The sequence below is a fragment of the Acipenser ruthenus genome, chromosome 1 (genome assembly GCF_902713425.1).
Source record: "Acipenser ruthenus chromosome 1, fAciRut3.2 maternal haplotype, whole genome shotgun sequence".
In the NCBI taxonomy this organism is placed as follows: domain Eukaryota; kingdom Metazoa; phylum Chordata; class Actinopteri; order Acipenseriformes; family Acipenseridae; genus Acipenser; species Acipenser ruthenus.
In genome coordinates this window covers 66,648,685-66,664,493 of record NC_081189.1, presented here as the reverse complement: position 1 = coordinate 66,664,493, position 15,809 = coordinate 66,648,685, and the positions used below count along the sequence as shown (strand labels likewise).

The window sequence follows — 15,809 nt, the reverse complement described above, 5'->3', positions numbered from 1 at the left end:
ACATCCTGTGGAGGGATGCTTCCCCCACAGGACAAACACCTCCTGTGTGTCAAGTGCTTGGGGATGCATCACGCCTCCAGAGTTTACGGGAGCGGCTTCCTCAGCTAGCTCAGCTGAGCCCTCTGCAGTGTTGGGAGCCCCACACCCTCCTCCTCCACCTGCCTTCCAGCTCATCACAGAGTATAACCCATGCACAGTCTTTCCTCCCAGTGCTCCAGAGTGGTGAATTGGGTGGCGAACCTCCTCTCTAGGGAGGGTCCTCACCCGTCACAATGGCGACTCCATCCTCAGGTGGTAGAGGGCATTTGGGAACTGTTTGGGAGGGCCCGAGTCGATCTCTTTGCCATGGCAGAGACGACACACTATGGTTCTCCCTCCACTGCTGCGGCGGTCCACTAGGCGTCGAAGCCCTAGCGCACGAGTGGCCCATAATGCTTTTATACGCATTCTCACCAATAATGTTCCTCCTGGCCTTCCTAGAGAAAGTTTGGAGAAAAGAGGCGACAGTTTTCCTGGTGGACCCCAGCTACCCAGGAGAATCTGGTTTGCAAATATTTGCCAGCTGCTGCAAGGCCAGCCCTGGGAGATCCCGCTGCGCATGGATCTCCTCAGTCAGGCAAGAGGCACTCTCTGGCACTCAGAACTCTCTGGACTCCAACTGTGCGTCTTAGGGCTCTTAGACGCGGTCGTCAGTGCACTGCGGAATGCTAGGGCCTCCTCCACAAGAGCTCTGTATGCCTACAGGTGGAGGTATTTTCAAAAATGGTGTATGACCAGAGGTCATGATCCCATCTATTGCCCTATAGCAACTATTTTACAGTTTATCCTAGATCTACTGGAGGTGGGTAGGTCCCCCTCTATGCTGAAAGTGTACCTAGAAGCTATATCTGCATGCCATGTCCCCATTGACTCAGGCACTCATATTCTGGCAATCCATTTTTTAAAGGGTGCTCGGCGGCTATGTCCCCTAGGAAGGACGTCCTCCTCGAGTGGAGTCTAGATATGGTATTGGAGGCTCTCACTAAGGCACTGTTTGAGCCTATACATTCCATAGAGTTGAAATATCTCTCTATGAAGACAGCCTTTTTGTTAGCCATCACCTCCGCTAAGCGGGTTAGTGAGCTACAGGCTTTGTAAGTGGACAGTTCCTGTATGCATGTTTGGGATGATGGAAACAGGATCGGAGATTGAATTTCCTCTGCCCGGTTAAGGCATTGAGATGTTATGTGGATAGGATGAGAGCACTACGTCAGTCTGACCAGCTCTTTGTCTGCCATGGTGAAAGGACCCTGGGTCAAGCCCTCTCGAAGCAGCGACTGTCCCACTGGATTGTGGACACAGTTTTGACTACATTTACTAATGCCAGCCTACCCCCACCTGGGAGGGTGGCTGTGCATTCTACCAGAGGAGTGGCTAGATCATGGGCCCTCTTTAGAGGTGCCTCATTGACTGATACCTGTACTGTGGCTAGCTGGGCTACTCTGCATACATTCACCAGGTTCAACCGACTCAATGTGGTAGATCCCTCTATGCCTTTATTAGGCACAAGGGTCCTTGAGGTTGCACGCTTACACCACAAAGATTAGTTTGGGGGTAACGAGACGTCCCTCATCTGCTGTCCGCTCATGCTCCCTCGCGACGGCTTTGATATACTTTCCCAAAAGTATTGTTGTTGGTCGTCTTTGAATTGAAAGGGAACGATAGGTCATGGATGTAACCCTGGTTCCCTGAAAGAGAAGATGACCAACAAACCTTGTGAGATTGCATCACTCGCATTTGCAGGTTTGATGCAAAAGAGTGACTACTTAATCCCTCGGTAGGCAGGACCGAGGACGTCACTCCCCGGAGTGGCCTATCAGCAGCTCTGACATAAAATGCTCAGTAAATACCTGACCTGTGACAGGCATATCCCAAAAGTATTGTTGTTGGTTGTCTTCGCTTTCAGGGAACTGGGGTTACATCCGTAACCTATCGTTGTTGTTCCCTATGTTTATTAAAAATGTGCTGTTTTCTTCATTGTGTGTTACATTTACGTATTAAAAAATGTACATGTAGAGTAGCAGGATATGCACATTGTTAAAAAACATACACCATTTGGGCAGGTTTAAAATTATGGGCTGTGTTGGTTACAGCAAGCCAACTTATTTTTATTATGGCTTCAGTAAACATTTTCACAGCAAAACAGAAAAGTGAAAACCCATTCATAATGCAGAAACTAATTCACAATAATCACGTATGCAGTAGAAGTGTATCATGTGTGAACACATTTTAATGTAGCACATCATGAAAATTGTGAAACGGAAAGGAGAGGTGCTGTAGAGGTGAATGTGTTTACTGATTAGCATTTTAGAGTAACTAGACTACTTAATCCCAGGTTGCAACAGGAATATATATATATACAGTGCCTTGCATAAGTATTCACCCCCCTTGGACTTTTCCACATTTTGTAGTGTTACAACCTGGAATTAAAATGGATTTAATTTGGATATTTACCATTTGATTTACACAACATACTTAACACTTTGAAGGTGCAAAATATTTTTTATTGTGACACAAATGTTAATTAAACAAAAGGTAGACGCACCTTTGGTAGCAATTACAGCTGTGAGTCTTTTTGGGTAAGTCTCTACCAGCTTTGCACATCTGGATCCTGCAATTTTTGCCCATTCTTCTTGGCAAAATTGCTTAAGCTCTGGCAAGTTGGATGGGGACCGTTGGTGAACAGCAATTTTCAAGTCTTGCCACAGATTCTCAATCGGATTGAGGTCTGGGCTTTGACTGGGCCATTCTAAGACATTCAGGTTCTTGTTTTTAAACCACTCCAGTGTAGCTTTGGCTGTGTGTTTAGGGTCATTGTCCTGCTGGAAGGTGAACCTCCGCACCAGTCCCAGGTCTCTTGCAGACTGAAACAGGTTTTCCTCTAGAATTTCCCTGTATTTGGCTCCATCCATCTTGCCCTCAATCCTGACCAGTTTCCCAGTCCCTGCCGATGAAAAGCATCCCCATAACATGATGCTGCCACCACCATGCTTCACCGTGGGGATGGTGTTCTCAAGGTGATGAGCAGTGTTGGCTTTGCGCCACACTTAGCGTTTTGCGCTAAGGCCAAAAAGTTCAATTTTGGTCTCATCAGACCAGAGAACCTTTTTTCCACATGTTTGCTGTGTCTCCCACATGCCTTTTGGCAAAATCCAAATGGGATTTGATATGGTTTTTTTTCAGCAATGGCTTTCTTCTCGCCACTCTTCCATAAAGCCCAGCTTTGTGGAGCGTCCGGGTTATAGTTGTCCCATGGACGGTTTCTCTCATCTCAGCTGTGGATCTCTCCAGCTCCTTTAGAGTTACCATTGGCCTCTTGGTTGCTTCTCTGACTAATGCCTTCCTTACCTGGTCACTGAGTTTTGGTGGACGGCCTTCTCTAGGCAGAGTTGCAGTTGTTCCATATTCTTTCCATTTTTTAATAATGGATTTAACAGTGCTCCAGGGGATGTTCAAAGTTTGGGATATTTTTTTTATAACCCAACCCTGATTGGTGCTTCTCCAGAACTTTATCCTGGACTTGTTTTGATAGCTCCTTGGTCTTCAGGTGTATTTAATCTGAGATCATGTCACACTTTAATTGCACACAGGTGGACTCCATTCAACTAATTATGTGACTTCTGAAGGCAATTGGTTGCACCAGGGCTTATTTAGGGGTGTCACAACAAAGGGGGTAAATACTTATGCAATCAAGACTTTCCAGTTTTTTATTTGTAAAGAATTTTGAAAAATATGTAGATTTTTTTCCCCACTTCGACATTATGGACTATTTTGTGTAGATCAGTGACAAAAAATCCTAATTAAATCCATTTTAATTCCAGGTTGTAACACTTCAAAATGTGGAAAAGTCCAAGGGGGGTGAATACTTATGCAAGGCACTGTATATATATATATATATATATATATATATATATATATATATATATATATATATATAATATATAATCTCATTTCACTGTATTTTTAATGAGTGAAGTAATTTTAATAAGTGGGATAATTTATATCCACATTGTTAATATCGCAAAAATAGACCCCTTATTTTTAAGGCAGAAATAATCATTTAAAGGAGTGCTATGCTTTAAAACCTGTTTAGTTACAGCACCTCTAATTACTAAATGGTGTGATTGCAACTTTACCATTGGATTGAGGTTACACGACTGAACAGCACATGAAGTCATTAGGTACCAGGCATATTCCAAACTGAAGTAGCATATCCAAGAAAATAACTAACTCATCTCCAACAGGAGACAATGGGGCACAGCAATAATGTTGCCAATGCTAATAAGAGGACAGAAATTTAGCACTCCTTTATGCTAATATTACAAATAGCCATTTTTATCATTAATCTCTATCAAGAAGGGTTTGTGTGCACATTAAAGCTGAAAACTTAAACTATAATGGCTTTCCATGTTGGAAGCAGAAGGTTATAACATCATGTGACAATAAAAGACTGTAATACCATGATGTAGGATACTCACAAATTGAGTTATTTAGGACAGCAAAATCTGTGTCTTTTTTATTATTATGTATGTTGGTTTTTAGTGTGTTGGTTCTTAGTGGTATGTATCTCTTGCTTTTTACATTATCATTTAAGAACAGTTATACACATATTTGAAATCTAGAAGATTATTAAATCCTGAATGCATTTAATAGTAGAGAAAACTCTTAACATTCTGAATGTGGATAAAGTGGGCAACAAAATTTAAACAATATTCAGAATGCATTATTCATATTTTCCTAAATACTGTATGTAATTGCAAAAATGTCTCCTTTCATCTTTATCAGGGAATACAATATAATGCTTGCATTTGCATTTTTCTTAGGAATTTCCTTTAGGCTTGAGTGAAGGACACATTTACACATGGACTGATGGCTTAAGAAGAAAAGATTGGCATGATTATGAAAGCATCAGAAAAGATGAAATGCGTGCAGGTATGTGAAATATGTTTATCAGATGTGCACAGTCCTATTTGCCCAAAATCTCAGCATAGAATTTTAAAAACAAAACATTTAAAGAATAAAGTACTGTTTGGCATAGAGTTCTTGACTGCACCTTAAATAAAATCACATTTTTAATTTTAAAATAAATCTAGTGAGCTAAAAGAAATGTCCAATAGCTGCATGACTCTTGCACCTAGGGATCATTTTATTCAATCAGTGTGTTTAGTACCCTTAATAACAGATTTTTTGACAATTCATCTGTGTGCTGCATTTCCAGACACATTAGCAGTGTTTAATGTTAAAGATTAGTGCACACAAAGGAAAAGCTAAATTACCTTCTTACTGGCCACGTCAAAGGTATTACTTATTCATTACCAAATCATTATCATTTGTTAGAATTTCATATCAGGTGATCATTCACTAGAAAGGTCACCACAAGACACACAATTAGTCTCCATGTGTGTCTTGTGGTGACCTTTCTTTCGTAAGTGACTCTGCATATAATGCTCAGTTCACAGCCTACCTCTGTAAAGCAATTTGTAATGGTGGTCCACTATGAAAGGGGCTATATAAAAATAAAGATACTATTATTATGTATTTAAAAAATACTGTGGCTTGCTATTAAAAAAAGAGTATGTCACAGGGTCTACAGACCTGAAACTGCAATCTATGTGCATCTTCTTGTCTATATTTTGCTTTTTATCCACAAAGTACTATAACTGTATAACTATCATTTTCCTCCAAGACAGAATAATAAATGCAAAGCATTGTCTGTTTTACCGCACTCACCGCCCATGCTTCATCAGCACATCAGTAGTCCTGAATAGATAAGTGGTGTACTATCTACAAATGCAGTATATAGAATGCAAATAAATATTACATGAGCTGAAACATGCTTCACAGAAGAGGCACAGCTAAATATTATTGTCTGCTCTTATTTATTGAGTTATTAAAACTGTTTCTTCACAGCTGTAACAGCTGATCAGACTTTTCTTATCTGATGTGCAGAGAATGTGATTTTGCTGTGTCTTCATACAATTTTTAGAATTATGTATTCGGCTTTAAAAGAGTTATACCCCAGAGAATAAAGCATTGTTCGCAGAAATGTTGTGGTGCAAATGGTGTTTATGCAATCAAAATAGAGCTTGCTTTTCTAGCATTCCATATGATTCACAAATGTTCATGGCTGGTGTCGACAGGTGCAAGTGATGTGGGGAACAAAGCGAATGTCCAGACAGCAATTTCTCCCTTTTATTATTTTATTAAACAAACAAAAGAAACCGCCCCTCTACCAGCAGTGGTATTGGGGGGTACACGGTAGGCTTGCAAACCCGAAATAATAATTACAATAACAAAAGGTCTGTCCATCCTGCATCCTCCGTGCATGAAAGTGTGCATGCTCAACTCCGGGGGATCGTGGTGCGCGTGTTTGTTGTGCCTTGAAAGGAAGTGTTCAGGGTTGAATGCTGGCTCTGAAGCAACAGCTTCTGGGTGCTCACGCCTTGCCTATAAAACACAAAAGAACACACGTAACAAAAACAACAAACAATACAGGTTAAGGGTCTGTACTCACGCAGCTGCGTCCCCTTTGTACTGCCTAACTCCTCCCTGCAATCAACCCGGCATCCCGGTGTACCCAATCGCTGCCTGGCCCGCAGCTGATCGCATGGGAATTGTTTAGCGTATGTGCAGTTACGTGCTTCCTTCAAGGTGGCCGACTTCCTGTTTCCGCCCACTGTCGAATTGTCTCATCTATGGGGAAGTGTATTACCAACCTTACACAGAGCCCTTTCTGGGGAGATTTACAGCATCGATCCGTTCTCTCTTTATCACATATCTCATCCTTCAGGGTGATGCTGAAGGAACACTCGGTCAACTCCCTTGAAAAGAAATCAGCGTTTTGATGCTCCTTGTCCGCACAATGTTTCACTGTATAGTGGAAGGGTTGCAACGCCAGGTTCCACCAAGTTATCCGGGCATTGTTGTCCTTCATCATGTGTAACCACCTTAAAGGAGCATGATCAGTGACAAGAGAGAAAGAACACCCCAACAAGTAATAGCGAAGAGTGTGAGTAGCCTATTTGATGGCAAGACACTCCTCCTCAATGACGGAGTAGTTAATCTCCCTAGGAACCATTTTTCTGCTCAGATAAATGATAGGGTGTTCTACTCTGTCAACTTGTTGGGACAGGACCACCCCAGACCAGTCTGGGAGGCATCAGTCTGAAGGATGAACTCTTTACTGAAATTTGGTGAAATCAGAGTGGGAACTTGATAGAGGCGCTTCTTAACCATTTAACTAATTTTGAAGCAGCCTTTCAGGTGAGATCTACCAGTGGGTTGACTATGGTGGCATACTCGGGGATAAAACGGCGATAATAGCCGGCTAACCCCAATAGTGATCTCACCTGTGACTTGGTTCTCGGGATCGCCGTCTCCACCAGCGCCTGGACTTTGGAGGTGATCGGCTTTACCCGTCCATTTCCCATAATGTAGCCAAGAAATTGGGTCTTGTTTGCCAAATGCACACTTGCCCAGTTTGGCTGTTAGCCCTGCCTCCCTTAGAGACTGTAGGACAGCTGAAAGTCTAATAATATGCTCCTTCCAGGTCGAACTAAAAATCACCACATCATCAATGTTTGTGGCAGCATACTGATGATGGGGAGCTAAGACCTGGTCCATCAGCCTCTGAAAGGTGGCAGGAGCTCCATGAAACCCAAAGGGCATGGTCCTGAAATAAAACAAACCGTCTGTGGTAGAGATAGCAGTTTTCTCTCTCGAGGTCTGAGTGAGTGGAATCTGCTAGCATCACTTCATCGGATCCAAACAGTGCCTTACCAAGTCGGTCGAGGAGCTCATCCATTCGGGGCATTGGATATACATCGGATTTGGAGATGGCATTAACTTTTCTAAAATCCAAACAGAACCGAGTGGAGCTGTCCTTCTTGGTCACCATCACAATATGACTGCACCACTTGCTCTGGGAAGGTTTAGTGACTCCAAGCCCAAGCATATCCTCCACCTCCTCGAGAACGGGACCCCTGTAGCGTTCTGAGATCCAGTACAGTCTCTCTCGAACCTTGACATCTGCTGGAGTAATAATCGCATGTTGAATAACGTTCGTTTTACCGGGCAAGTCAGAAAAAACATCACCAAACTTTTCCACTAACTGGTAGAGCTTGCACTTCTTATCCACAAGTAACTGTTCCCCCACCACAATGTTAGGTGTAGCTGGTGGATTGACAGTGGGACCAAAATCCTGTTCTAAACTGTCACATGATATAAATAGGGCCTCCCTTTCTTTCCAGGGTTTTAACAAGTTAATATGGTCTTATTTCGGCGATCAGGTTGCCTAATTTCATAATTCAGATTACCAGTTCTCCGTATCACCTCATATGGGCCCTGCCACTTAGCAAACAACTTAGACTGTGAAGTAGGAAGTAGCAGCAGTACCTTATCTCCTGGCCGAAAGGTCTGAATCCATGCTTGTTTGTTGTACTGCTACTCCTGGCGAGCCAAACAACCAACCAGTTCTAGGTGGTCTCTCAACATAATTAAGTCTCTCTTACTTTAAACATCAGGAAGGGGAGGAGTTTAGCTCAATGTTTCTGTTCTTGGTTGACAAACCGCTTCAGCATCTGTTTCAAAGATTAAAACATTCCACCAAACCGTCCGTCTGCAGGTGATAAACGGAATTTGCAATAATTTATACAATTCCTTTAAAAATTGTGACATAAAGTTTGTTCTATGATCAGTTAGAATTTATTTTGGAATCTCTACTCTTGTTATAATCTGCACTAACTCTCGAGCACTCGCTGCTCACTAGTGGATCTCAATGGTACTGACTGGCTCAATGGACCCACTATATCCATAGCAATGCGTTCAATGGGAACTGAGATCAGGGGCAGTAGGACCAGCGGGATCGGGTGAACTTGTCCCGGCGCTACTTGCTGGCATTTCGGGCACTCCACTGCATATCTCGTCACCTCACTAAAAACTCCCATACTATAAAATCGAGCCTTGTCGCTACCTAAATGGCCCGAACATGGGACATCGTGAGCGAACCGCATGATCTCACGTCTAAAAGACTCGGGCTAATCTGACTTGTGCTCGTGGCTTGGCATACTCTATACAGTAAGTGACCAACAATAATGTGATAAGGATATGTAAGCGGCCGACCATGCTGTCCTTCCTTCTCCTCGTAGGACCGAACTTTAACTTGCCTTAGGTCAGTGGATTTTTGAATAAAAACTATTTGCAAAGGATGCTTCCAATTGAAATATGATATAAACAGTGTTTCAGACTTTATTTAAAAACAATTCTCAGGCTTACAAAGTAATTGTTTTGAAGATTCAGTGTTATAATTAGCAAATGTTTACAGTGCAAAGTAAGAATACAAAAAGCTTAAAAAATGTAAATAAAACTTACAAAAAATAAACGTAAAGGTTTTAAAAGAGAAAGGGTGCATTACCCACTCCACGCTGTTTCACAGAGCACACACTGTCATGGCTTGTCCACATAATACATTGTCTTGTCCACATAATACATTGTACTTTTAATGAATCACTAAACTCAAACAAACATTATGGATTACAGGGTACCTTCCTACTGTATAACTAGAGGGTGGTTAATTTACTAGTCTGGGAGAGGAGAGGGATGATAGTAATCTAACTTGTCCTTTCAATGGCACGTCTCCTCTTGTCACTGGACCTATTGTCTTCACCTGTCACTTAACCTTGTTCTATTAATTTTGCTTTTGATCTCTGTTTGTCTTGGTCCTCACTGAACTGTCAGTTTCCTCACACTATTTTTTGTTGCATTGCTTGTCTTTTCTTTAGACATGTTCTGTCACTGTTCTTTTAATGGCATAGCCCATGCTACATTTCTATTAGATCTTCTTGTTATATTTCCAATAAGCCTGCCCTTTTGCAGGTCTGTGCTCCCTGTTTGAACTGCTGTCAAATGAAAATACATCACTTTAGAACTGACAGGAGCATGGTAATCTGTACTTATTAACTGGCATCACAAACTATCATGTCTTCGGTACTCATTTTGGTAAAACACCCTTATAAACCACAACTCCCCCATATCATCCATATTTTACCATAAAGCAGTGTTTCTGCCATGCATTTTACCCTTAACCACCATGTTCTCTAAACCTACACATTTTCTGATTGACGGTACCGGGCGACAACTGAAATTGAAATGTCGGTTTGTTATTGTGACCCGGGTGGCCAGGAATAGACAGACAACAATACTGTGAGATAAAGCGCTGATGCACGGATTTAATTATAAATAAAAGGTTTGCACACAGAACAAAACGGCACGGTGGCCAAAATAAACAAACCCAAAAACACGATGTACAGTCCAGTGAAGTCCAGGGGTGAAGTGTAGCTCGTGAATCGGAGTGCAGTGCTCGGGTGCAGGTGCAGTTGATAGTGCTGCTTCCTGGGTTTGAGTACTGGCTTGATAGCGACAGTTCCTGGGATGCAGCTAGCTATCTGTAGTGCACAGACAGGGTAGATTGCAGAAGGAACGTGCTGGGTTGCTGTGCAGGTGCTTGTAGCGCCGGTGATTCCAGGTGCAGTACTGGCTCAAGAGCGTCAGTTCCCGGGATGGCAACAGCGGTCTGGATGCACACAAACAAAACACCAAACTCCTGACAGTTCTCCTTCTTCTCCTCAGCAATCTCCTTCCAACACGATACGTAACTTCACAGTACACACAAGACCAAAAACGCACCCACCCCTTTCCAGCACACAGCTGCTGTTTATATTGATGTGGCTGTCCTCAAACTGGCAAACAATTAGCCAGTGTGAAGCCAGTCAGATTCTACAAGGTATTACTGTCAGGGAAGGTTTTTAACTTCTTCCCTACCAAACAAAACAACAATAAATAGTAATACCTCATTTTTAAACAAAATACATTTAACAATAACAATAATACAAAAATAACACAGAATACGCACAGGGGCAGGATGTACCCCGTAACAGTTATATAATTAGTATAACTCAAAATCTAATGATTGAGAGTTTTTAAAGGTATGGCGGATCATAGCACCTGTTCTTACATAGTTGCCTGTTCAAGGTTTATAATCACGTGAATAATGCAGCTCGTTCAAGATGTAATTCCATAATGTCTTTCATGTGTTATAAAATGAAGGACAAATACTTATTTTTGAAATGTTAATTTGTAATTATTGTAACTGTTCAAGTGGAAATCAAAACCCGACTCCAGTACTACCTCTGGTCATAAAATGCACTGTAGCCAACAGCTGTGTTGTACCAAATATGGCCATCATTCATCTTGTGGAAGAGTGCTGGGTGAGTTACTGACCTTGGATGGAAGCCCACAGGGAGCTTTCCCTTAGGGTAAAAAGTAAAAACATTGGGGGATATTTCAACTTGTCATGCTACAGCGACCCTTGCTGCGGAGGCACTGTGGAGACCAGCCAGACTGGGCCTTGCCTGTTGTGTCACCTTTAAACTTTAGCAGGTCTTTACATAAGCGAGATGCAGCTGTATTTAAATTAAAAAAATTAAATAAAAAATGGAAACCCAGCAGAATGCAGCTTTTTCACAGGTATGCAGAACACCTTTAATAACATCCTTCAGTTCAAGTAGGAATTTTTCCCCCATGGCAACAGTACAAGTGACTAATTTATTTGATAATCATCCTGTAAAACGTTGGTGAAGACTAAAAAAGATACAAGCTGAACAAGAAAAGCACAATCCAATAGTAAAATACACAAGATACTTGCTTCATATGCTGTTGTTCATTATCTGACACACATTAGTTGTAATACTCGTGACATTTATAGTGTGTTTAAGTGCATCTGCAATCAATCTAAATACAGACCTATTCAGGGAAGTGATTTATCTCTTTGGTACTGGGTTTACTGTATTGGTAAATTAAGATACCTTAAGTGTCTATGACCTCATTATAGGTACTTAAGGTATCTTAATGTTTTTTACAGCTTGTTTGCACAACAATTTGTGGAACTCACTGAATTATTCACTACTGTTTTCTTACTTGAGATATTAGTGCTACCACCCTTTTTTACCATAGTAAAAGCACAGCAAAGTGTAATAAAGCATAGTAGAAGCATAATAAAGGATAGGTAACCATTGTAAAGACCAATATAGTAAAGCATATTAATTACCTGCACATTTTAATTTATTAGGGGTCCTCCAAAATGCTCAGAACATTTTTAAAGTGTACAAAGCGTGCGCTGGGGGCTTCAGTCTACACTCTCTGACCAAAAAAATATAGATATATGAGATTTTTATAGGTCTATATCTTGAAATATTCACATGAAAAAGTATTGTGCAGCAGACAGTTTATAAGGCAATGGAGCATCAACAAAACTCTGGTTATATCACTAAAAACAACATTAGTCTAAAAGCAAACATCATACATTCAATTTGGGATCAGAAATATTTACACTTTGATCATTCGTGGAACCGTAATCTTAGTCATTATTCTTCGTTTAGCTGATACATTTGGGTTATTTATCTGATGCACTATCATATCCTGGATACTCTGGTCCAGACTATTCATGCCATAGGGACACTAAATACTGACCGACCTTTTCCAAGGCACTTGATAAATAAGTGCAAGACTAGATCGTAAACTATACTTGGATATATTTACCTGTTGCAATGAGCCTAGGTAACCTGGCAACAAACCTATTACAGTTTTACACACAAAAAGTACTCAGTGTAATTGCCTTCTACAATTTAGTGACATCCAATTTAAAGAAGCTAATTACTGGCTGTGATAGGTGTGATGGTGGCATTCTAATACAAATCTGGCTGCTTTGTTCATTAGTCAAACCAGTTTTTTTTTTCAATTGCTCAGCAAAGCCATATAAAAGGGAAAAATACAGCTCTTAACACGACTTCTACTTTTTTCATTGTCGATAAAGAAAAGCATGTTTTTGAGCTATTATCTATCAGAGAGTTAAAATATGCAAATCAAACTTCAGCAATGGATCCAACCAGATCCCAATATATTTATAACTATCCACCACCTCAAGAGGCTCTCCAGAATGACTGAAGGATTAACTCTTGTTTCAAACTTTTAAATTTAGGTCCAAAAAAAACATCAACTTTTCTTATTTTTTTTTTTTTTATTAAGCAAGGGCTTTAAATCCACAAATTGTACAATATTGAAAGCATCTTGGAGTTTAATTGTGTATGACAGAGTACCCAGTAGTATAAAACACTATCATCCGCATATAGAAGACAATCAGATTCCAACACACGGCATCAATATACTGTGAAAACAGTGTCGGACCCAGGATAGCGCCCTGTGGCACACCTTTTTTATCTCTAAAATAGAAGACAACATACCTCCTCCCTTTGCCTGTTGTTGTCTATCTGTTAAATAACTATGGAATTCAATGGCTTTATCAGACAGACCCAATTTCCCCAATCTATCACATAATACATGGTCCACAATATCAAAAGCCTTGGACAGATCAATAAAGACTGCAGCTGCCACCTGCTTACTATCCAAGCCTCTTGAAATATCATCAACCACTTTAGTCACTAGTTATTGTCCCATGGCCTGATCTAAAACCGGCCTGGATTGGGGTCAGCCGGTTGTTTGAGTCAATAAAGGCTTTCAGCTGATCCGGCACCACCTTCTCCAAACATTTTGCCAGAACAGGCAACAATGATATTGGTCTGAAATTCCTCCCTTTTGTACTGCTACCACATGTGCAAGCTTCCACAATGTTGGTATGGTTCCAGTGTTTAACACTAGAATGACCAAGGCAGTCATTTTTACAGTTTTTGGAATTTAAATTGAAATTACGGTGTGTGTGTGTGTGTTTAAGATACATAGCTGTGCTTTCCTGACTTTTCCTAAATATATGTACTAACTACCCTGACAAAGAAAGAATCGCGTAGCTGCAAAAATTAGTGAGATAAAATACTGTCATACCTATTCTGACCAGCAGCAGTCAAATTGACCGACACATATAAAACATATTATTATTTGTATTTATCAGTCAGGACTTGCAACCATGTATTGAAGTTTGATTATATAAGTCTGCATTTCTCAAGTGAGTGGTCTGTTGACATTGCTATTGTTTCAGTGAGCCTCCTGATAGCCAAACAAACAGTCTTGACAGCTCACAGTGTCAGGCTGTCTGTCTGCACTGGTTACTATAAGTCACTCGTTTTTCTAAGAAATTCATTGTTACCCCAATACACATTGCAAATGGATCGTTGAAGAGACGCAGGACAGCAGTGTTTGGAATTACTGCACATTTTACCAATCGATTCTGTCGCAGCAAGGACGGACAATGACAGTCTTGCTCTGAAGCAGATTGGATACCAACATGATCCGTGGTCAATGCCCTTGGAGTAATTAGAAGCTTTCATTGTACTACTATTTGCCTGTGGAACATCTGGTGCCAGAAGCCTGGGTTACTGTTGATAGCTGTGCCAAATGCCCAAAGACAGTCTGCAGTAAGTGCACTGCATATTTTGAAAGGTGCAGGTTCTGTGATTTTTGTAAATGATTGTAAATGAAGCCGATTCTGTTAAAATGTTTATTTATTCATGTAATTTCGATTATAGTATGTCTGTGTACAAACACATAGCTTCGGTTGTGTAAATGCGCTTTGTTATGTAGGCAATAGAAACACATTGAATTAAAAATAAATGTATACTTATTTACATCGTTTCAATTGCACAGTTTTATATGTACATTATATATAGGGTTTCTGTTTTTCGGCTTTTATTAATTGTATTTTTCTTTTCTTATTTTTAGCTATTTTCAAGTTTTATGTAAATCGTTTTTTATTCGGGGCTTTCGTTTTTTGATATACTTTTCGGTTACTTTCCAAAATGCTTGAGCGTTTTGGGGGGTTTTTTTGTGTGTCAAATAACTCGACAGTACTTGCACACTTAAGTTTTACCTTCTTTCCTTTGCTGTCTTCCACAACGAAATCCCTATGGTCACGGGCACATTCTTCTGGGGTTTTTGTGTGTATGCATTTTTGTACATTTCACCACAATTCTGTTTTAAGTCCTCCGTATCTAAACTGTAATACATCTTGAAATCCCGCTAACAAGCCTCCATCCTGATTGTAATCTCGTTTTAAATCTCGCAAGCGGAGTCTCCAATAGAAATGTAGAAATGTGCTGTCATTCAGTAGTTGGGGCGGGTTTAAAGTATTGAAAACGATTCAATGATAGATACAGGTCAGGAAGGCGGGGCATTGCCCAGCAGTGCTGGGAAATGTATTTATTATTATTTTTGTAGTAGGTTTTATTTTTTAATGGGAAAAGGGTAAAGTCAACCTGAATAGATTAACCATTTCCACAGTTTTTCCGGTGTTTTCCGGTGTTTATTGGCTAGCCATCGATTTCATTTTTTTGTATCAGGGGTGTTTTATCAGGTTTTATCGGTTAAAACCAAAAATCAGAAGCCCTAATTATATAACACAATATACACAAATCTGACTGAACCCCATTCTGTTCAAATGTTTATTTATTCAAGTAATTTTGATTATAGTATGTCTGTATATGAATGCATAGCTTTGGTTGCATATATGCACTTTGTTATGTAGGCAATATAAACACATTTATTTAAAAATAGAAACTTATACTTATTTGTATAGTTTCAGTTGTACAGTTTTGTATGTATATGATATACCTGTATATACACACATTTATTTTCAATTATTTATTTGTTTATTTAATTTTTTATTGTTTTTTGAGATTGCGCGTTTTGTAATATGTCTGTATGTGGTGGGGTGTGGGGAGTGTATAACAAAATAACACGACAGTCCAGAACTTTCAGTGTAACACAGA

The 15,809-nt window shown here is 40.3% G+C and overlaps 1 protein-coding gene across 1 annotated transcript in view; it reads left to right on the top strand.

Moving 5' to 3' along the window:
• LOC117420789 (polypeptide N-acetylgalactosaminyltransferase-like 6) overlaps positions 1–15,809 on the top strand; it is a 411,476-nt gene that overhangs the window by 104,997 nt on the left and 290,670 nt on the right. The window contains exon 3 of the mRNA XM_034034425.2: positions 4,863–4,971. Within this exon, the coding sequence (XP_033890316.1) occupies positions 4,863–4,971 (109 nt within the window). The remainder of the gene's footprint in view (positions 1–4,862; positions 4,972–15,809) is intronic.